The 20,832-nt window shown below is 56.7% G+C and overlaps 4 protein-coding genes across 10 annotated transcripts in view; 2 read left to right on the forward strand and 2 right to left on the reverse strand.

Moving 5' to 3' along the window:
- Window positions 1-2,834: 2,834 nt before the first annotated feature.
- Window positions 2,835-5,749, forward strand: ATP6V1F (ATPase H+ transporting V1 subunit F). The gene is made up of 2 exons (XM_041728007.1): window positions 2,835-3,092; window positions 5,292-5,749. Exons 1-2 carry the CDS (start codon window positions 2,935-2,937, stop codon window positions 5,491-5,493), a joined length of 360 nt encoding a protein of 119 aa, XP_041583941.1. The 5' UTR covers window positions 2,835-2,934; the 3' UTR covers window positions 5,494-5,749.
- A 66-nt stretch (window positions 5,750-5,815) lies between these two features.
- Window positions 5,816-8,378, forward strand: ATP6V1FNB (ATP6V1F neighbor). The gene is made up of 2 exons (XM_041728006.1): window positions 5,816-6,732; window positions 8,269-8,378. The coding sequence occupies exons 1-2, from the start codon at window positions 6,312-6,314 to the stop codon at window positions 8,376-8,378; spliced, it is 531 nt and encodes a 176-aa protein (XP_041583940.1). The 5' UTR covers window positions 5,816-6,311.
- On the reverse strand, window positions 7,705-14,346 carry LOC121474953 (collagen alpha-1(I) chain-like). The gene is made up of 8 exons (XM_041728112.1): window positions 14,221-14,346; window positions 14,068-14,154; window positions 13,796-13,991; window positions 12,720-12,845; window positions 10,886-10,953; window positions 9,251-10,219; window positions 8,776-9,164; window positions 7,705-8,692 (listed from the first exon to the last, which is right to left on the reverse strand). Exons 1-8 carry the CDS (start codon window positions 14,344-14,346, stop codon window positions 8,590-8,592), a joined length of 2,064 nt encoding a protein of 687 aa, XP_041584046.1. The 3' UTR covers window positions 7,705-8,589.
- The window catches only part of LOC121474858 (kielin cysteine rich BMP regulator), a 30,354-nt gene continuing 19,755 nt past the window's right edge, over window positions 10,234-20,832 (reverse strand). For 3 of the 7 annotated variants that reach the window (XM_041728005.1, XM_041728003.1, XM_041727999.1), the window contains 15 exons: window positions 20,621-20,700; window positions 20,319-20,418; window positions 19,740-19,828; window positions 19,297-19,399; window positions 19,067-19,209; window positions 18,600-18,772; window positions 18,407-18,518; window positions 18,211-18,312; window positions 17,283-17,447; window positions 16,538-16,844; window positions 15,796-16,411; window positions 14,068-14,154; window positions 12,474-13,991; window positions 10,886-10,953; window positions 10,234-10,369 (listed from right to left, as the gene is read on the reverse strand). In XM_041728005.1, coding sequence (XP_041583939.1) covers window positions 16,161-16,411; window positions 16,538-16,844; window positions 17,283-17,447; window positions 18,211-18,312; window positions 18,407-18,518; window positions 18,600-18,772; window positions 19,067-19,209; window positions 19,297-19,399; window positions 19,740-19,828; window positions 20,319-20,418; window positions 20,621-20,700 — 1,625 coding nt within the window. In that variant the 3' untranslated portion in view covers window positions 10,234-10,369; window positions 10,886-10,953; window positions 12,474-13,991; window positions 14,068-14,154; window positions 15,796-16,160. The remainder of the gene's footprint in view (window positions 10,370-10,885; window positions 10,954-12,473; window positions 13,992-14,067; window positions 14,155-15,795; window positions 16,412-16,537; window positions 16,845-17,282; window positions 17,448-18,210; window positions 18,313-18,406; window positions 18,519-18,599; window positions 18,773-19,066; window positions 19,210-19,296; window positions 19,400-19,739; window positions 19,829-20,318; window positions 20,419-20,620; window positions 20,701-20,832) is intronic. The other 4 variants (XM_041728002.1, XM_041728000.1, XM_041728001.1 and 1 more) reach the window with 4 other exon arrangements.

Here is a 20,832-nt window from a genome sequence, read left to right on the forward strand (position 1 = left end):
GGTCAGGTCTGGACCTGCTCTGGCCCCACCAACAGTTTTTTTTTTTTTTTTTTTAAGATTTTATTTATTTATTCATGAGAGACAGAGGCAGAGACACAGGCAGAGGGAGAAGCAGGCCCCATGTGGGGAGCCCAATGCAAGACTTGATCCCGGGTCTCCAGGATCATGCCCTGAGCCAAAGGCAGGTGCTCAACCGCTGAGTCACCCAGGCGTCCCTGCCTTGTCACTTAACCTCCCTGGCCCACTGGTCTCTCCCCTTAGCCTCCCTGGCCTGAGCCACTTGTCTCAAACCCGCCTTCCACACTGCAGCCTGACAGGCTCCCATTCAAGGAACCTGGCCCTCTCTGCGTCCGGGCCCCTCTGCAGCTCCCTCCTATTCCAGGCTAATGTCTACTCCTCTTAACAAGGCCTCTAAGTTCGCGCACCATCTTCCCCCACCTGCTGACACAAGAAGTCCTGAGTCAGTGTGCCTACTCCCCACCACACCCTCCATTTCGACCCCTCTTTACAGCTCTGAGGTTCCTGGGCACCCATGCTGCAGTTTCAGCCTTTGCCTTTCCACCCTCCTCATCTTCCTGGCCCCCTCGATCTACCCCTGCCCCCAGTTCTGAAACTTCCCCAGGGCACATCTTTGCATTACTACACTGATCTGTGACTTTGTAGCTCCCTGACCCTGGAAGGTCTAATATAGAGAGCTGTGACAAGCAAGTAAATGAATAATTCAGTAGACACAGCAGGGCCAAAAAGGATTTCAGTAAATTGACACCCCCCTCCCCCGCCAACTGTAGACCTGCTCCCGGACATTTCAGCACATAGTGGTGGGTAGGTCAGAGAAGACCACTCTCCTCACCTGGTTTACTCAGTAGCCTATCTGCCTTCTCACTCTTCTTTAAATTTCTTCTTCCCTTTCCCCCTCCTTGCTTGGAATCCTGCCCCCTTAAGACCTCTCTCCAGGGCCTCTCTTATGTTTGCCCTCCTCCCCATCCTTCATTGAGCTCCTTGCAGACAGAAATCATGTCATCATGTCTTATCAATCATGGGTCTTCAGCCTTCTCATGGCCACATTTGATAAACACTGGTTGAATGAATGAGTGTATAAATGTGCCCAGCTCTTCACCTGATAAAATCACTGAAGGCAAGATCCATTCTCTTAAGTGCCCAACCACTTGTGAGCATTATGGGCCAGTTCTGTGCCAGGCACTAAACCAGGTGCTTCTACACGCACCCGTCTTCATTCTCTGCCCTCCCTCCCCACTCACCCTAGGTGTGAGCACTTTCCTGGATGGCTTGCTGGCCGCCTCCTCAGCATCATCTGCTTTCCATCTGTGTGTCCATAGATGTCCAGCCCAGCTGCTCTTCCGCAACTGTAGAATGGCCCTAGGTATTGAGCATTTATGGACTCTATCTCCCTTAAACCTTACAGCCCTATCAAGTGGGTAGGGATACTACTATCTGAAGAACTTGAAGCCTTGAGAATTTGATGATAAATCCAAAATCATAACTCTAAGTATGATTTTTGGGCCAAGATTCAAACCAGGTGTGCCCAAATCCCAAGCCTCTCATACAAATACCTACTAGACGAGCCATCTGGATGTCTCAAGCACTCTAAACTCACAAACCATATGCTGAACACCAGTATGCCTGTTTGCTAAAAATAGAGGAGGAAAGGGTGGACCTTTCTTTCAGTCCGTATTTCACATACGGCTAGCTCACTGAGACATGTTAGTGCTATCCACCTAGTTGCAATGGCCAGAAACCTGGGAGTCAGCTAGGTCTCTACCTTACTTCCCAAACATTCAATATGAATACCAGTTTTGTCCATTCTGTCTCTAAATATCTCTTGACTCCATCTCCTTCTCCACATTCCCATTCCCACAACCTGAGTTCTGACCACCATTATCTCTTACCAAAACGGTATCCTTCTGCAGTCTTTTTTTTTTTTTTTTTAAGATTTTACTTATTTATTCATGAAAGACACACAGAGAGGCAGAGACACAGGCAGAGGGGCAAGCAGGCTCCATGCAGGGAGCCTGACGTGGGACTGATCCCAGGACTCCAGGATCACACCCTGGGCCGAAGGCAGCACTAAACCGCTGAGCCGCCCAGGGATCCCTCCTTCTGCAGTCTTGCCTCTGCACACAGCACCGTGACAGCGCTTATCTCTAAAACATGTATCTCACAATACCATTTTCCAAAGACTTCAGGATAATTTGTTCTCAGAATAATTTGTTCCAGATTCTTTAACTTTGCTTGAGGGGACTTACGCTATGTCACTAAGCCTTTGCATATGCTGTTCCTCCTGCCGGGGGTGTAACACCCTCTTGTCCTTACTTCTATCTCCTAAATCCTTCGGGGGATCTTCTTTGCGCACACCGTCCCCCCAATGGGTTGGTTAACCCTTCAGTGGATGCTTCCACGTACGGCTCACATTTAGCAATTAACACACTGCTCTGTAATTAATTGCCTGTTCACTTGAACCCCTACCTCACTAGTCAGTGTCACCATTAACTTGTCCAATATTTTATATACTCAACTAATACGTACTAGTTGTTAACTGTGTGCCATAGTTAAATACACGATACAGACCCGGACCTTGCCTTCAAGGACAGAAACAGCGTCTCCTCTTCTGGCGTCTCGGTATCTATCAGCAGTGGGCGCATCAGGTTTATTGAACGAGCGACGGAACGCGCTTGCGTGAACCTGTGGTGCCGCGCGCACTTCTGGGAATCGTAGTCCCCAGGTTCGGGGCCCCTCATTATTGCGCAGGCGTATTCAGATTAAGACGTTTTACTATTGATGCGCATGTCCCGGAAGGCGGAGTGGTGAACTGCGCATGTCTAAAGGGCGGAGGCGCGGCCGAAAAGGCTGTGCGCTGCGGAGGAGGGGCTTCGTCGTCTAAGGGCCGTCGCCGCTGAGCTCTACCTGCCTGCGAGAATGGCGGGTAGGGGGAAGCTAATTGCGGTGATCGGAGACGAAGACACCGTGACTGGCTTCCTGCTGGGCGGCATAGGGGAGCTTAACAAGAACCGCCACCCTAATTTCCTGGTGGTGGAGAAGGATACAACCATCAATGAGATCGAAGACACTTTCCGGTACGGTAGCCCGCGAGGCCTGAAGGGGACCCTCTGCCTCGGGTGGGAGCCACGGGGGTCAGCGGGGTCGGCGCCGGGCTTCCAGACTCCGATGTGTGGGGTCAAGGAAGTCGGTCCAGTCGCCCTTCCGGAGGAGGCCTCTATGCTCCAAGTTCTCTTTTGGGGCTCGGGGGAACCTGAGCTATGTCAGGTTCACGAGCTCATCCCTCACATGACTCTGTGTCAGGAAAGGGGAAAAGATCTGGAGACGGGCGCCGCCTCTCCGCCCCAACCTGCCCCAGGGTCCTATCTCAGCTCCGCCCCTGTTCTTCCCGTAGAGCAGGCTCCCAGCCTTGTTAGCGCTCGGCTCTTGGGAATCAACCCTAAGCGACCCACACACTTATCGAATACCTAGGCAGTGGGGTCGGGCTTTCTTGTATTCTTATGTCCCTTAGAGGCTCACAACTGCCTTGTAAAGTAGAGGCTATTATTCCCATTTGCAAGTAGGAAAACTAAAGCTCAGAGAGGTCACATCTTTTGGAAGAGAGAGGGGAGGAGGGATTTGAACCCAGACCCAACTCTCTTAAGCCAGGTTCACACTTTGCTTGTGCAGTTCCCTCAACTCTTAGAATTTCCTATTGTCCTGAGCACTGCAGGCAGAATATTAGGACTATATCTTGCTACTTTCTGCTAAGACCTTGCACTTGAAGTCCTGATTTCTTACCCTGGGTCAAGAGCGATAGCTTCGTAGTATGAATGCAGGCATGTCCCTTAAACCAGGAGGTGTCCTGGTGACTTGAATTGAGAATGCTAGCCCCCTTTGTTTTCCCGCCCCATCCTGAAGGAGGCTGTTACCCAATCTCAGGGACAAACTACTCTCACTTGTTTCCCCTACACAGTCCAGTCCTGAGCTGCGGGCTGAGACTGGTTCCTGCTGCCGGGGGTATGATTGGCCCTGAACCGGCCTGATCTCTAGGCATTCTGGTAAAGTGACCCAAGTTGTCTTGGGAGGAGGGTAGGTTTTACTCCAGGGATTTTTCATGTTTCCATCCAAAGGGACCCAGAGATCATCAGGTCTAACCTGTTCTAGTGCCTGGCACAGAGCAAGCGCTCAGTTAAAATAGTTTTTAATATTTTACTTAACTAACGTGTGGGTGGTCATAAGGAAGGGAGATCCCAGTGCTAGGTTCTCTGTCTAGGGAAAGTGTGATTTTCCTCCTCCTGTGTTGTATTCTTGACTCATGCGAAACTTCCCCTATGATCCATTCCCCAACCTCCTCAGCATAGACCTTTAATGGTCTCATCAGCCCTCTTTAAAAAAAAAAGATTTCCTTTAAAAGTTATTCATGTAGCTTGCAAATTAATATTTAAAAGGTATACACTGACAAGTCTGAATCCCACCCCTCACTCCCACCCTCGTCTTTTTCCACTTCGTTACCTCCCTCCTCCACCCCTGTGAGCAATTAATTGCTTATTTACTTTTCTGCTTTTTCTTTATGTACACACAAAGGGACATTCTTATCCTCTCTCTTTTTTTTTTTTTTTATTACACAAATGCAGCATACAGAAGAATGCACCAGCATGTGCGCTAGTCTTCACCAGTTCACTTGGGAGCCTTTCAGGCAGGGGAGGCAGAAGACAGCCAGAGGGCCCTTAGATTTATTTATTTTTTATTTTTTAATTTTTTAATTATTTATGATAGTCACAGAGAGAGAGAGAGAGAGAGGGGCAGAGACACAGGCAGAGGGAGAAGCAGGCTCCATGCACCGGGAGCCCGATGTGGGATTCGATCCTGGGTCTCCAGGATCGCGCCCTGGGCCAAAGGCAGGCGCCAAACCGCTGCGCCACCCAGGGTTCCCAGATTTATTTTTTTCTTTTAAGATTTTATTCACTTATGAGACACACACACACACACACACACACACACACACACAGAGGCAGAGACACAGGCAGAGAGAGAGAGAAGCAGGCTCCATGCGGGAGCCCGATGGGAGACTCAATCCCAGGACTCCAGGATCACGCCTGGGCTGAAGGCAGGCACTAAACCGCTGAGCCACCCAGGCGTCCTGGGCCCTTAGATTTTTAAATGAAGGTGATCCTGGTTAGAAAGAGAATTTAGCTAGCAACTTTTGCCTTTGTGCTCTGCAGTCTCTGGCCCCTTCTCCTCTGCAGCCCAGCCTCAGCACCTCAGAGTGAGAATCTTCTCATTTCTCCCAACAGGCAATTTCTAAACCGGGATGACATCGGCATTATCCTCATCAACCAATACATCGCAGAGATGGTGCGGCATGCGCTCGACGCCCACCAGCGCTCCATTCCAGCCGTTCTGGAGATTCCGTCCAAGGAGCACCCCTATGATGCCACCAAGGACTCCATCCTGCGCAGGGCCAGGGGCATGTTCACGGCCGAGGACCTGCGCTAGAGCCCTCCCCACAGCCACGCAGCCTTTCCCCAGGCTTGCCTTCAGCCCGTCTCTGATTTCCCAGCCCCCTGCCCCTTTCCAACCCACTGAGAGGCTAGGTGAGGTGCTTCCAGATTGCTGGGGCTCTGCCATTAAAGTCAAGGCTGGTTAGGGAACAGGAAGCCTGAGTGTCTTCTCTCCACTACCTCTTCCCTGTGCTGTTACACAGTGTCTCTGTTGATGTTAAATTAAAGCAACATTCCCGTTTCTCTCCAAACTGAGACTGGCTACTAGAAAGGACGTGCATGCGTGGATGAGGTGATTGGGGGGATTAGATTGGCAGGGTTGGGAAGGGTTCTGCCAAAGATATAGGCATGGAAAAGCTGGACCAGGAAGATTGTGCCAAGAGATCATAACTCAAGGATGGATCCTTGGAATCAATGGTGACCAGCTCTGGTGGGGAGGGATGGGAGGAGGCTTGTGCCCGGGTCCTAGGCTCCCCCAATTCATTCTCTCAGGCTGGGGAGGGACCTGACCCCAAGGAACGGAAGCAGAAACACAGGAAACCCAGAAGCCTGTGATACTAGACTGAGCCTGGGTCCTGCAAGAGGCCTGGAGATCAAGGTTCTTAGCCGGTGGGCCTTGGCCTGAGGTTGCCTCTGGATCAAGGCATGTGAGGTCTGCTAAAGGCATGGCAAGTAGAACCCTGGCCCTGTGTGAGGTGAGGCTTGGTTGCCAGGTGACTGTCTGTGGCAGCCACTTGCTGTGGGAAGGACTCTACTTGCTATTGCTTATCCCTCAGCTGCAGCCACCCTGGTACCGCTCCTTCCCTTGCTACCATGTCGCGCCAACTCAGCATGGATACGCTGCGGCAGAACTTCTGGAAGGAGGAATATCTGAGGGAGAAGATGTTGCGCTGTGAATGGCATCATAAGTATGGGTCGATGGTGAAGGCCAAGCAGAAGGCTAAGGCTGCAGCGCGCCTGCCCCTCAAACTGCCTACCCTGCACCCCAAAGCCCCACTCTTACCTCCACCTGCCCCCAAAGCAGTGCCTTCCAAGGTCCCCAGCCCTGCCCTGGAGGCTCCTATTCGGTCAGAAATGTACCCAGTCCTGCCTGCCACCCGGGCCCTGCTGTATGATGGCATCTCCCACGACTTCCAGGGGCGCTACCGCTACCTCAACACCCGAAAACTGGACATGCCAGAGATGCGTTACCTCTTCCCCATCACCACCAACTTCACATATGGCTGGCAGCTGGGTGAGCCCCAACTTCTCAGAAATTATTCACCTCACAGACACAGAGCCCTTGCCACAAGTCAGGCCATGCAGTCGACATTAGGCGTACAAGACACATGGGTGGGGGTGTCCATTCTAGTGGGGGATCTGGGCCATAAGCATGAGAGAAAGGAGACATCTGAGAAGGGAAAGTGTCATGATGAGACTAGGGAGAGATTGGGGAGATGGGCAAGGGATACGTGATTGTCAAGAAAGGCCTCTCTGAGGACCTAAAGGCTGGAAGCTAAGTGACAGAGAATTTGGATTTTATTCCAAGTGGGAGAAGAAGCCATGGAGGGTTTTAAGCAGGTGAACAATACTGACAGGGTACTAACTATTCCATAAGTAATGGCTTTTTCAGGGAAAGAATCAACTGGCCAGTGAGGTCTGTATCTATTTTGAGTTCTCTTGGCAGGAGAGGATGATGGCTTGGGCTAGGGTGATTAGCAGGAGAGCCGTGTTAGATTCAGGCTATGCTTTGGAAGAGGAATCAACGAAGCCTATGGATGGATGGGATGGCAGAAGGGGAAAGAAGGCTGTGGGGAAGCACAAGTGTTTGGCTCAGGCGCCTGGACAAGGAAGATGGAGGGGACCAGGGCTGGAGGGCGTGTGAGGACAGGTGAGCCCTGGCCATGCCGGAGGTGCTGGTGAGGTGGCTGTGTATGGAGGTCCCCCGCTGGAGTGATGTCAGAGCTGAAGATGTCAGTTTGGGAGTCACGGGGATGTAGATGTTACTTAAAGCCCGAGGCTGGGTGAGCCCACCCAGGAAACTCCAGATGCTGGAATCTGACAGGAGAGGCAGGGGGCACAGAGAGCGGTAGGGAGATGGTGTTGGTGGGAAGGCTGTCCACTTGGGCTGAGTCTGCTTTTTCTGCAAGGCTGAGAGTCCAGATCATCCTCAGGGAGGACAGGAGGGAGGCAGTGGTATAGCTGGAGATGAAGAGTTTAATGGCGTAGGAAAGGGAGCGTGCCCGGGAATACTGCAGGACTGCTGGGTGATCCTGTGTCCCTTTACTGTTTGTGGTCATGAACTGCAAGTGAGACTACTCAGGGGCTTATGGGTATTTCTCCACAGGGTTGAGGGTGTGGGCAAAACGGTGGATGGCTGGGGATAAACACAGCTGACATTTTGCCTAAAGATTCTCACCACTTTCCCCAAGGCCCTAAAGGGAAGGGAAAGAGGAATTTCCCCCAAAGCAGGAAGCAAGTCCCAGGACAGCAGGAGGTAGAAGGCAGCCCTCTCTCTTTCAGAGATGGCTAGCTCTGTCCGTCCCCACTTGCCCTGTGGAGGAACCTGAAGTGGGGAAAAAGATGACACTTGGCGGACGGGCCAGTTCTGCCATCACTGCTGGTCTGGACCCCCAGTTGGCTCTGTCTGCCCACAGCCCACGTTCCTCAGGAGCACTTTTTATTCCGTCACACTTACAAGTGGATACAATACAGGCAGCTTGTGGGGCTCCCGGGCTCCGCAAGTTCCCTTTCCCAGGATCCATTCCTGGCCTCTGACATCTTTTCCCAGGACCCCCAGCGAAGCAAGAACTGGTGTCCTGTAAGATGTGCCGCATTGAATCCTTCTTCCGAAAGAATGGGGCCTTCGCCCTGCTTGACCCTCGGGACCTGGCTCTCTGACGTTGGCCAGCCAGTGGACTTGGGGGGCAGGGAGAAGGAATAACAGGCCTCCTGGTGGGGCTGAAGCCGCTGTGTGTGTCTGTGTCTGGCCTCCCAGGCGCTGAGGCAGAGTTCTGGGCCTTTTCTGGAACTACCTCTGATGCGCCCTTGCTGGGCGGTGGCCGGCCCCCCTTTTCCTTGGTCTCCATCTCTTTAATCACCCCGTGAGGATTCAGCAGTGACTGGAGGGGGCCGGGAAGGGTGAGCGCTGCTCTCCAGGCAAAGGCTTCTCAGCGCCCGGGGGCCACAGGAGCTGCTGGAAGTTCTGGGTGTTCCTGGGAGAGAGCGGCCCGTCCTCCCAGATGCCAGAGAGCGGGAGCCACCACCGCCCCATCAGCTGCCCGCCCTCGCCCCTCACCTGGCCCCGAGGGCCCGCAGCCGCCAGGTCCGCTCCCGGAGCACTTGCTGCAGCTGCTCCCGCAGGGCGCGCCGCTGCCCGGCCGCGTCCTCCTGGGCGGTGTGGAGCCCTGAGGCCCTGGCCTCCCAGCCCGCGGCCCGAAGGAGCCCGCAGGGGGCAGCACCGGGCAGGCGCGCCCCTGCGCCCTCAGTAGGCGGCGGGGCGAGCGCGCCCTCGGAAGGGACCCAGGAGCGCCCGGCCCCCGGCCCCCGCCCGGGCAGGATCGCGGGGGCCCCGCCGCCCTCCCCCGGGAGGCTTGCCTGTGGCGGGAGCCGGGCTGGGCCGGGCGGGGGCCCCAGAGGGTGCACCCGGCAGCGGCGGTTCTTGGCAATGCGGAGGCCTTCCAAGACCTGGGAGAGGCGGCTGTCAGCGGCCGGCGGCCCCTTGTGCCCCTGGGGCGCCTGGTGTCCCGGGCCCGCCCGGCGCCGCTACGCACCCGGAGCCGCTGCTGCTCCCGCTCCTGCCGCCGCCGGCGCCCGGCCGCCCGGTGCAGCTCCAGCAGCCGCTGCAGGGCCGTCTCCCGCTGCGCCGCGCCCGCGCCCGCCGACGCCTTCTCCGCGCCCGGGGGCCCGGGCCACGCGGCCTTCGAGGCCTCCGGAGCCCGCGCGCCGCCCCTCCGCCCCCCGACGGCGCCCACGAGCCTCGCGGAGCCGCCCCGCACCTGCTCCGCCGGGCCCGGGCCCGGGCCCGGGCCTCCTTCCGGGTCGCGCCCCGGCCCCGGGCGTCCCGGGAGAGCTGCGGGGCGCTCCCGCCGCCCGGAGCCCCCAGGGTCTGGGGCCGCCTGCGGCTCGGCCCTCCGCTCTCCCGCCGGAGCCGACTCTCGCCTCGGGCCGTCCGTTTTGCCCGGCGTCAGCTGGGTGGTCCTTTCCCCGGAGCCAGGGCCCTCCCTTCCCGCAGGCTGGGGCTTCTGTTCTCCCAGGGACCGGTGGAAGTCCCTGGAAATTCCCGGGGAGCCGCCTTCCTCCGGGGACGGTGTGGGGACCTCTCCCTCATCCACCCCCCGGGCTTGTGAGAGGCGGCGGGGGCAAGCCTGAAGGGCCTTCGCTTCCCGGGCCTGCGGGGTCTCCTTCCTCGGCTCCCGGAGGACCTCCTTTCCCTCCTTTCCCTCCTTTCCCGGGCACTCTGGCCTGTTTCGGCCTTGACCTTGAGGAGGCTCCCCCCTGGGATTCACAGAGACCTCCTCCCTCAGAGCCTGAGTAGCCTCCCCGCTCGGACCCTGGTGTAGCTGCTCTCCCTGTCTCTTGGGAACTTCTTTGTTCTCTCCCCTGGGGGCCTCCCCTCTCTGACCCCGGGGACACCCTTCTTTCTGCTCTTGAGGGTCCTCCTCTCTCGGCCTCTGAAGAATCTCAATCCTCAGCAATTTCTGAAGCTCTGCTCTCTGCTGGCCCAGGCCCCAGCCTGGCCCCTGGGGGAGATGTTGGGGTTCTGGCAGGCCCTGGGAAGGCAGGCCTGAGGGCCTTGGGGCTCCCTGAATGAGCTTCCTCCCCCACAGGCCGATGAATGGCCTCTGGGTTGTGGGTTCTGCTTGTCTCCTCTCTTCCCTCTGAGCCAGGTCCTGGGAAGGAAGAAGAGCATTTGGGCCCAGGCCTGCAAGGGAACCCCCATGCCTGGGCCACTTTCCCTGAGGGACCCTGGAGACCTCCGTGACTGTCCCAGTGGGCTTCATTTCCATCACAGCCCTTGCCTGACTCCTGAACTCATTAAGCCTACTTTATGTTATGTAAAAGGTGCTTCTGTGGGGATCCCGGGGTGGCACAGCGGTTTAGCCTTCTGCCCAGGGCCTGATCCTGGAGTCCTGGGATCGAGTCCCACGTCAGGCTCCCTGCGTGGAGCCTGCTTCCCCTCTGTGTCTCTGCTTCTGTGTGTGTGTGTGTGTGTGTGTGTGTGTGTGTGATGAATAAATAAATAAAATCTTAAAAAAAAAAAAAGGTGCTTCTATGATGGTCCCTTCTTACCTGGCTATAGAAGGGGACACCACCTCCCCCCAGTAGCCTCCTCCCAGGCAGCCCCTACCCTGCTATCCCCAGCCAGTCTGAGGGGGCCCTTGTCCAGGACACTTTGACTCTTTCACCTTGACTTCAGAGTGTCCTGGGTCCCCAAAGCTACTGCAGGTGGCAGGGTTCAGCTCTTGTAAGCAGCCTGAGGGAGAAAGACCAATGTCAGGAACACTCTGCTCATGGCCTAGCCCCTCACACACAATCCACCTGAACTGGAACCAAGAAGCCTAGGGAGTCCCCCGCGCCTCAGGTGAAGGAGACGGTCTGATGTGTGAACTTTAAGGCTGTCACAGCTCATTGGGCACCTTTATTCGCACACATGCCTGCCTGTCGGATTTTCTTGCCAACAGCCGACCACCTCTTCCTCGTCAGAGCACTTCAGAGGAACCTGCACACCCTTATCTTCAAAACCACCAGGGACTGCCTGGCACGGAGAAGGAAGGGCCTGTGGGCCAGGCTTGTCAGTCCCTTATGAGGACACCCATTTAGACCGGCAAGGAAACCCACTGTATGCACCTTATTTTACTATTATTAAGAAAAATCCTCTTTAGGTCTTTCTTGGTTGCTAACAGTAAAATCCAATGAAACTCAAGAAAATAAATTTTAGGCTGGAGCCTGGCCTAAAAACTGTGAGTTTCATAATTAACCAAAGAAATCTAAAAAAAGAAATGAAATGTCTGCTCCCTTGCAGCTGTGCAGGAAGGAGAGTCACTCTGCATCCATAAAACTGGTTAAAAGAACTTCATTTCATAAGACCCTAAACGGACAACTTTCACAAGAATGTTCCATCTTTATGCCACATGGATGTGTGAATATTCACAACAGTAACCAAGTGGGTATGTTTTTTGTGAAAAAAACATGTCTTTTGAACAAAGGAGTCTGATAAGACTCCCAAGCCTTTAGAAATTATTGCCATGAACAGTGAACATAACCCCCAACCCATTGCCTCACAATTCTGATCTGTTGTCTCACCAGATAATTTATTTCTCCAGTTATAATGCTATAATTGATATCTCTGTATTCCCGAGAGATCTTTTACTTGTAAAAATGTCTGTCAATCAGAAAAAACAAGCATTGGCTCTTTGCTCTTCTCTCACATGCACAGTGGAACAATTAGAGGCTTATGGCTTACCTAGGTTTATTTAACAAATCATCTGAGATGAAAGTCGGCTTCGTATAAATTAATAGGCCCAGGGTTCACAGCATCAATCCCATGGAATTCTGATTGCCTATTTATTGTCACGCTCTCACTAGGCTGTGATCCCCTCAGTGACAGGGACCAAATAATGGAGTCAAGCCTCTCTCCTGCTCAGTATGTTCCCAGTGCCTGGCATGTGAGGGGCAAACAGGTGGCCGGCACAGCTATTCTGTCCCCTCCTCCCTGGGCCACCATGGACAGTCATTCCCAGTGCTCTCTCCCCTGAGTCCCAGTTTAGCTTCAGAATCCCGGACCCAGTGGCTGAGACAGCTGGTACCAAACAGGTGGAATCAGGACATAAAATAAGACCTACTTGTTGTCCCTGGGTGCTCCTTGACACCCCCCCAAAAAACAGTATAAGATGAAGAATGAGTGAGAAGGGGACTGAAATCCTGGCACTTGAGATGAGGACTTCCCCCCTCCTCCCCATCTAGTCCAGCCACCCAGCCAGGGTGTCGGCATACCGGGTGTGGGCTCGGCAGGCATAGCGGGGCTCTCCCACCTTGGGTCTCTGTCACTCCTAGCTTCACCCAGATCCAGGGCTGATGATGGGTCTACCACCTGCCCCCTGCAGGAGTGCAGAGCCTGCCTCAGAATCACCTTTTGCAGCCTGTGGGCTCTGGAAGGCGGGGAGGCAGCATGTCTGCCAGTCTCCTGGCCCCAATGCCTAAACCCAGTCCAGGGTCGCCTCTCCCAGCCCCTGCACCCACCACTGGATCCCAGGAGCTGGAATTTGGGGGTCACCCTTTCCAGGGGCTGTGGGGCAATCATATGGGCGCAACTGAGTGAGAGCCCAAAGAGGAGCCTTGGGTGTAAGGAAGAGGTGCTAGGCAAGGCTGTGGAAGGAGATAGGAAAAAAGGGTCCAGTGCCTGGCCCTTTTGTGGCCATATGAAGTGGACAGAATTTCCTGGGAGAAAGACTCACCCCTCTGGAAGCTGATGGTTCTGGCTCAGAGAGTCCCCAGCCTGGGGCAATGAGTACCGCCTAGAACTCTGGAAAGTTGGAGGGTGCCCTAGTCCACAGGGCATCATCCCCCAGTGTCGTGGGTAGTCTTTAAGATGACCCCCAATCATCCCTCCTCCTGGTATTCCTGCCCACTTATGACCCTGTTCTCTTCCCCTCCTTGTGAGGAAATGGATCGCTCTTGCCCATTCAAGCCTTCAGATGAGACTGGAATCCTGACCTACAATGTCAGCTGGATGCTTCCTTAGTGGTCGCTGCTAACACCCCCTCTTGCACAGCTGAGGGAGAGGCTCTCAGAGAGGGCTGCCAGCCTGCCCAAAGTGCCTTGGACAATTGGTAACTGAGACATGACTGGGAGGCACAGTCCCAGGTCCCAGGCACCATAACAGCCTCCCTCCTAGAAGGGGTCAGCCCAGCCATCAGCCCCAGAGGAAAGGGTCTGTGCACCCCAGGCATCAGTGCCTGTGGCCTCAGGAGCAATACTGAGCTTGCTTTCCCCCCATGCTGCAGCCACATCTAAAGCCTTCTAGATGTCACCATTCCATTGATTTGGCCAATATAGTCACTAACTGTGGAATGGTAATAGCAGCTGGTACGGAATGAGCAGGTCCTGTGTGCCAGGCACAGCACTAAACCCTGTACATGGATGAGTTCACTGGTGCTCCCTTCCAGTCAGATCTACTGTCTTCCCCATTTTGTAGCTGAGGAAACAGGCTTACGGTCCACAGCGAGCATCAGAACAGGGACAGAACTCAGGCTCCTGGGTCCAAAGCCCATACTTCTGCTTCCCTCACCACCACCACCCCCTGATGTCACACTGACCGATCCCCTTGCCTTCAGCCGTGCCCCCGCTCACCCAGCTGGTCAGCTGCTCAGGGCCCCCACCCATCCTACCGCGGGGCTTGCTGCACCGGCTCTGTACACACTGGGCCTGGTCCTTCAGACCGCAGAACTGGGCCCAGGGGGGCCAGAAGAGGCTCAGCCCTGCCCCAGTCAGCAGCTCCAAGTCCCACAGGAGCTGAAAAAATAATGGGTGCCGGGGCATGAAGGGGTGCCCACTCGGCCCTCTGCCAAGTGCCCTGGCCAGCCCCTACCTGCTCCTGGGCCCGCCGGCTCCGCTCCATCTCCAGCAACACAGCAGGCAGCTCCAGTCCTGAGGGACAGGCCTGACTCTCTTGCACCTGGGGGGACAGGATGGAGTCAGGCCTCCGCCTTGCCCTTTGGAGGCAATGCCCCACCTTCCTCACCTGCTGCAGGGCAGCCTGGAGCTGGCCCGGGCCTGCAGGGCATCTAAAGAGGTGCTGGTACAGGGCTAAGGCCTGCCTGTGGCTACAAGGGAGCCCTGGGCCCCCAGGTGTGGCTGCCTGCTCCATGGGCAGGGGGAGCCAGAGTGGATTCCCCTCCCTCCTCCTCTGCTGCTGGAGCCTGGAGAGGAGAGGACCAGGGATAAGGAGACAAAGCCTCCAGAGCTCAATAATGCAGGGACCTGACATCTGAGCCAGGGCCTGGACCCCAGCCATGTCTCAGAGAGACTCAGGCCTGTCTCAGACACGGGGTTCTTGGCTTCGCATGGCGGGGCAAGGACTGTGACCGTGCCTGAGAGGTGCGTGTGTGCGCTTGTTTGCAGTCCTGGGAGTATGTGTTTTATGTGTACGTAGGAAGCTTGCAACGGCATTAGCTAGACATTAGCTACACCCCACATGGACAGCAGCCGCCGGCAGCGCACTTACTATATGCGCAGAAACACGATGCTGCGTACATGTCATCTGTCCCTGAAGCCTCTGTGAAGTAGGTGCTAGCATTATCATGCCAGTTGTCCAGGTTAGAAACCAGTCCCAGAGGGTAGGGAGCCCCAGCTAGCATATGCCAGTGTCTCCCTCATCTGGAGGCCAGCGGCCGGGATGCACAGGCCTGGGGGAAGCATGGTCCCAGGTCAAGCAGCCACCTTGGCTGGACAGGGCAAGCACCCCCAGGTGCCTGCTCCAAGTGGCCCACCTGCAAAGGGCTGAGCCACAGGTCACTGTTTACTCCTTTGCATACACAAGGTTCATCAGGTGAGGGCATGCTTTGTGTAGGTTAGGACAAGGGCAGGACAAGACGTGAGCCGGTCTGTCATCCTCACATTTCCTGCTGCTTTGCCACCGCTCTGTGGGAGACCCGGCGCCAGCTCTGCTCCGTGGTCCTCAGCCGGGGCTGAGCTAGCAGGACAGCTGACGTCGGGTCAGCCAGACACTCCCTTCACTTCTGTTGAAACATCAGGGAGCTGGCAATGAGAATGCAGCACCCCCTCATCTTTTACCCAAGGCTCCTGAAGCACCAAGGTCACAGCCAATAGGTGGCAAAAATAGAGTCCCTTTGAGAAGAGACTTTTTGAAGAAATACTTTTTTTCTATTTCAGAACTCATGTTCCTTCCCCTACAAGGATGTCTCCTGCTCCTGTGTCCATCGAGGGTGGGTGTGGCTATGAATGCACACAGGGGCTCAAGCATTGTGCTACACATGTTTACCAGGGTTTCTGAGGGGTGTTAGTGTGTGTGTATGTGTGTGCATATGTGCACATGTCCATATTTCATCATGACCTACTGTATCTCCTGTTCCCCCCTACAAGCTTGGGGTCCCTCTGTCACCAGCTCTTAGAGTGGCCCAGGAGGCACCTAGCTCTTGGTATCCCCAAATCAAGAGGAAATGGAATGCCACGTGGGGACTGAGCCCCTTCTCTGTTCCTCAGCCCCCACAGGATTCCACATGAATCCAGGGACCAGCATGCAGACCATGGGCCATGCTTGTGATACAGTGTGAGCACAGTGCTGAGACCAAGATACCTGGGTCCTCCTTCCATCCAGTGCAGGGTTTCCCAGGTAACACCAGGGTATGGCAGGTGAGGGCAGCCTAGGCAGGTGCAAGAAGTGAGCAGGATGTAGGGCTCAGTTCCCACAGTTCCCACAGCTGCCACCATCCCCGCACCAGGAGAAAACACACAGACACACAAGTATGCCTTAGGAGAGACCCCAATTTTACTGCTTCTGACTGAACATAGTGAGGTCTCTGTGGGACACAGGCCCAGGCTCCCGGGGTCTGGGTGGGGCACTCTCTCCATGGCTCTGGCCATGGCGAGAGCTGTTCTCCAAGGGGAGGCTTTTGACCTGATGAGTCCTGGGGTCATCCTGGCTCAGGGTGCCCCCTGGGGCTACTGGCTGGGGCTGGGCAGAGGTGTGGGTGGTCGGTCCCCAGTGAGTTGGACTGGGGGGCAGGCCTCAGGTGAGATACAGTGGGCCTCGTGCTCCACCAGGCCTGCGGGGCACTGGCAGCCGGGAACGCAGGGCCTCACACAGTGGGCTGCCAGCTCCCCCAGGGGGATGTGCTGGTTGAAGCAGGTGCGGGGACAGGGTGGGCCACATTCATCGAACACGAAGCCTCGGTCCAGGGGACAGCCCACCACTGCAAGTGGAGTGGAAGTCAGGGTCACGGGGGCATGCCGGCGGCCCTCCCGGTACCTACCCCATCCAGACCTGAGCCCTCTGCTCCACCCTCTTCCCCAGCATGCGCAGGGCATTGCCCCCTCACCGCAAAGCGTGGGGCCCCGCCAGGCAGGCGTCACCCCTGCCTGGCGACAGTGGCTGGCATAGGCTTCCAGGGCGTCACAGAGGCAGGTGTCAGCCAGAGAGCCAGGGCCACAAGCACATAGGTCGTACACGCAGGCGGCAAAGAAGGGCTCTGGCGGCACCACAGCATGGCAGCGACTGAACGGGGAGGACTTGAGCACCCCACAGCGGGCATTGGCCTCACGCCGGGTACGGTAACCTGCTGCCTTGCACGGGTCCACCTCACGGCCCTTGGAACATGGCCGACTAGGTTCAGGCTCTTCTGGGACCTAGGTGGGAAGAGTGACCCTGATGTGACAGCATTCACTGGCAGCTGACCTTTGTGTGCTATGTTCTTCAAAACACTTCCCACCAAATAATTTGGTTTAGCTTCAATCCTCCCCACCCCCCACAAGAATAGCAAAGGAAACACCACCTACTTTCTCTTGTTCCTATTTTACAGATGAACAAGTCAAGGCCCAGAGCAGATGAGTGGCTTATCCAAGGTCACACAGCCAGTGAGCGGCAAGGCAGGACTTGTGGATTTAGATGATGCCTCTTTCAAAGGGCCATCCTGCCTCCCCAGCACCAGGACAGGCAAGAAGCCCGCAAATCATCCTGAAGCTGCAAAGCCCATCTGTGTCCCCCCACTTTCTATATAGAAGGGCTGTTCTAAGACTCACACTCAACTATGCGTCTCTCGGCTACCCAGCTCCTGTGCCACTCACCTGCCAGCTATTCCCAAATGCAGCCTCTGTGGGCAGGAGCAGCCCCTCACGGCCCTGCAGATCATCCTGGGCAAAGCCATTGAAGTTCCCACAGAGCCCACACATCTGGCCATGGTAGGAGCCAGGCACGCTCACCTCCACTTGAGACTGCCCGTCCCACAGCACCTGTGCAGAGAGGCTGGGATTGAGGAATGGGGAAAGGTAGGGACCCCAACCTGGCCCCAGGTGTTGTCAACACACTCCATGCTGTAGGGGAGGAGCATGGGTGGGTAGAGTCTCCCCATGGAAAGGAGGCTGCTCTGGCCAAAGCCAAGTTGGCACATGCTATGAGTCCTGGGCAAACAGAAGGCATGCCCACAACTCTGGCAGGAGGGCACCTTCTCCCATTGGCATCCCTGAGCTGGGCCCCTGATGAAATGCAACCCACTTCCAGAGATTCACTTTCTCATGGGCATTAGGACCTTACAGAGGATAGAGCACAATTAGAGTCCAGATCAGAAATACGGACAAGCCTTATTTTATGAATTTACAAATTGTACTTCTTGCCAAAGGCAGGGTGAAATGTACTCTTTCACATGGGAGTTGGAAGGAATCTCGGAAGTCACCTAGGAGACCTTGGCTGACATCCCCCCCAATCTTTCCCCCTTTTTACCAACAAGAAAACAGGCTCAGAGGGGGTTGGTACTGGCCCGAGTCCCAGTGTGTTGGTGGTGGAACCAAGATTAGAAACTAGGCTCAGAATGCCTTTCATTGCACCCAAGGTGTCTGACCATGATTCCTCTCCTCCCCTCGGAATTCAGCAGAACTTTCTCACCTCCCTGGCCTGATCTGGCCCTGAACCTGGCTGGTATTCCCATTCCCTCTACACAGATCCAGAGGCCTGAGCAGGTCGGAAGCTCCCACGCGCCCCCTGGCCCTGGCTCTGCACCTGGAGCCCGAGCTGGGCATGCAGGATCAAGGTGCGTCTCCGCAGCTCCACGTACAGCAGCGGCTCCAGTAGGAAGGGCAAGGTCACCGGGCGCCCGTCCACCTGGAGGAGGGAGGCAGGAGGAGGGGCAAAGTCGGGACTGTCGAGTGGACAGCGGAGGACCGATGCTCGCCGCCTGGTGCTCAGCTCTGCTCACCGTGACCGCTTTGCCCTGCAGCAGCCGCACTGCCACGCCTCCGAGCAGCACCGCCACCTCCTGGGTCCAGGCCACACCCCTCCGGCCCCGGTTATCGTTGGTCACGTGCACGCTGTGGCGTGAGAGGCCCAGGTGCAGCGGTCAGCAGGGCCAGGTGTAGGAAGTTAGGGAGAAGGCGGAGGGGGCTGCGCACCTGAAGTCCCCTCGGCCGCAGTCCTGGGCCAGCACGTAGCTGCAGCTGCCCTGGAAGTGCAGCAGGCGGCCGTCGAAGGTGCGGTAGTGAGGGTCTCCGAAGGCCATGCAGGAGGCGGGGCGCGGCAGGCAGCGGGGGCAGCAGCTGCCGGGACTCAGGGCCGGGGCCTCGTCCTGGCCTCAGCCCGGACCCTGGTCAGACACATCGCGCTCCCCGCCGTGCCCCACGCAGACTCCCCTGGGACCGAGCATCGCCCCGGAGTCTCCCGGGACTCCAGCTTGGCTCCGGGGCTCAGCGCGAGCGGGCTCAGGGCACCTCCCTGTGGCGGCGCCTGGAGCCGCACAGCCCCGGTCCCCGTCCGCTCCCGGCGCGGCCGCCACCACCCACGCCCTGCCTCCTCCCGCCGGGTTTCCCAGGACCGCGCTGCCACGTGCCCCCGCACCCACCGCCCCGACCGCGGCACTCACGGGGCCACAGGAGAGCGGCGGGCAGCGCTGGCTCTGGCAGCGCACGGTGCCGGCCACGCACGAGCAGGTGGTGCAAAGGTCCACGGCCCAGCGCTCCCCCGGGGCCACCGCCCGGCCCTGGTGCTCGCACGACCGGGCGGGGGCTGAGGGGACAGGAGCGGGGTAGGGTCAACGGCCTGTCCCTCGCACTGGGTCTCGCTTGTCCCCAAGTCCCACCGTCTGGCTGGCACCTTGGCATCGGTCACAGCAGCGGCCAGCCTCTCGCACCTTCGCCCAGCCGTGGGGGCAGGAGAGGGCGGGGCACTCCTCCAGGTCGCACTCCACATGACCCCGCTGAGGACAGATGTTATTGCTCTAGGAACTTTGTGCAGGGCCTGGGGCCCCTGGCCTCATACTTCTCGGGGCCCTCTGGGTCACCTTCTGAGGCAGCAGCCCCTTCTCTCTGCCCCTGCCCAAAAACACCCACTTCATGTTCAAGTGAGGGATGAAAGCCAGCTCTTAGCTCCCTGCCCAGCACAGGGATGCTGCTGCCCACTCTCCCGGCTGGGGGGTGGGGCTTTTTCTAATTATCTCAAATACCCCATATTCACTGGCCCAGTGTCTTGAGACTCCTCCCTTTATCCATCTGTAAGGCCCTCCACCCCACCCCATGCCCGCCTACCACCCAGCTCACATGGCAGGTGCAAGTAACGCAAGCATTGCTAGGGTCCTGCCAGCTCTCTCCATCTGCCACTCTCCGGCCCTCGGCCTCCACCACACATTCTGAACAGGAAGAAATGAGGATGGGGGAGCATTGTCTTTCCAGCTGCATCCTCCTCTCTGAAGCTTACCCTGAAGGCCCACCGCAGCCAGGTGCCCACACCATTCTAACACCCTGATGGGCATCCAGATGACCTACTAGATGGCAGGCCCTACGCCAGTATTTGGGAAATGGGAAAGGTCCCAAAAGCCCAAAGAGCCAGAGGCTGGAACCTTCCCATGGGCCAGCTGCCAGCTCAGGGCAATGCCTGGCCAGTGGGCCTGAAGTCCTTGAGCCCACTGTTAAGCCTCGCGCGAGGCCTTGAGAATCCAGAGGTCATTCCCTGCTTTCCTCTGTTTTCTACACTCCAGTGAACCACTCTTCACTTCTACAAAAGAACGAAGACTGCATTTGGAGTATAGACCCCAGGTCGCCCACTTAGCCTTTGGATGCCACCCTTCCTGTCTATCCCAGGGCTCATGCTAAGAGGATGCAGGTAAGGCTGGCCCTCACCTCGGCACTCGGGGCAGCAGCTCCCAGGGAGGGTATGGCGCTCTGATGGGGGACAGCTGAGCTCAGGACAGTCCTGGCGAATGCAGAGCCACGTTAGATCCTGTGGAAGGACATATGAACACCATCGGTAGAGGGAGGGAGCAGGGTGTTGGGAGTAGACTTAGGCAGCTATGATACTCAAGGTAAGTGCATGGACATCGGGTCCTTGGGGAGCCTGGACCTGCCACAGGAGAGGAGTGGCTGCCAGAGCCTATGAGGGAGGAAGACAGAGCTTTGGGAGTCCCCGAGGCAGAAGGGCTCACCTGGCACCGGCAGGTGTAGCAAGGGTCCGGCGGGGCCAGCTCAGACCCCAGCAGGCCTTCTGTGCAGTTACTCAGCGCTTCTGTGAAGACAGGAACTCAGCGTTGGGGGTAGAAGGGGGAATCAGGGGGCAAAAACCCACTTACCCACTGTGTCCTCAGACTTTCTAGGCCTAGGCATACTCATATGCCCAACACCTTGATTCCAAGAGGAT

The sequence above is a fragment of the Vulpes lagopus genome, chromosome 13 (assembly GCF_018345385.1).
Source record: "Vulpes lagopus strain Blue_001 chromosome 13, ASM1834538v1, whole genome shotgun sequence".
Lineage (NCBI taxonomy): Eukaryota > Metazoa > Chordata > Mammalia > Carnivora > Canidae > Vulpes > Vulpes lagopus.

Bases quoted from the DNA above. Each gene is read 5' to 3' on its own strand.
- ATP6V1F (XM_041728007.1), top strand. From the start codon at position 2,935: ATGGCGGGTAGGGGGAAGCTAATTGCGGTGATCGGAGACGAAGACACC. The intron at 3,093-5,291 runs GTACGGTAGCCC...TTCTCCCAACAG, and splicing joins GAGATCGAAGACACTTTCCG to GCAATTTCTAAACCGGGATG.
- ATP6V1FNB (XM_041728006.1), top strand. From the start codon at position 6,312: ATGTCGCGCCAACTCAGCATGGATACGCTGCGGCAGAACTTCTGGAAG. The intron at 6,733-8,268 runs GTGAGCCCCAAC...ATCTTTTCCCAG, and splicing joins CACATATGGCTGGCAGCTGG to GACCCCCAGCGAAGCAAGAA.
- LOC121474953 (XM_041728112.1), bottom strand. From the start codon at position 14,346: ATGGAGCAGGCAGCCACACCTGGGGGCCCAGGGCTCCCTTGTAGCCAC. The intron at 13,992-14,067 runs GTAGGGGCTGGC...TTATTTTTTCAG, and splicing joins GCCGGCGGGCCCAGGAGCAG to CTCCTGTGGGACTTGGAGCT. The intron at 10,220-10,885 runs GTGAAAGAGTCA...CATCTCCCCCAG, and splicing joins CAGGACACTCTGAAGTCAAG to GGGCCAGGCTGGGGCCTGGG.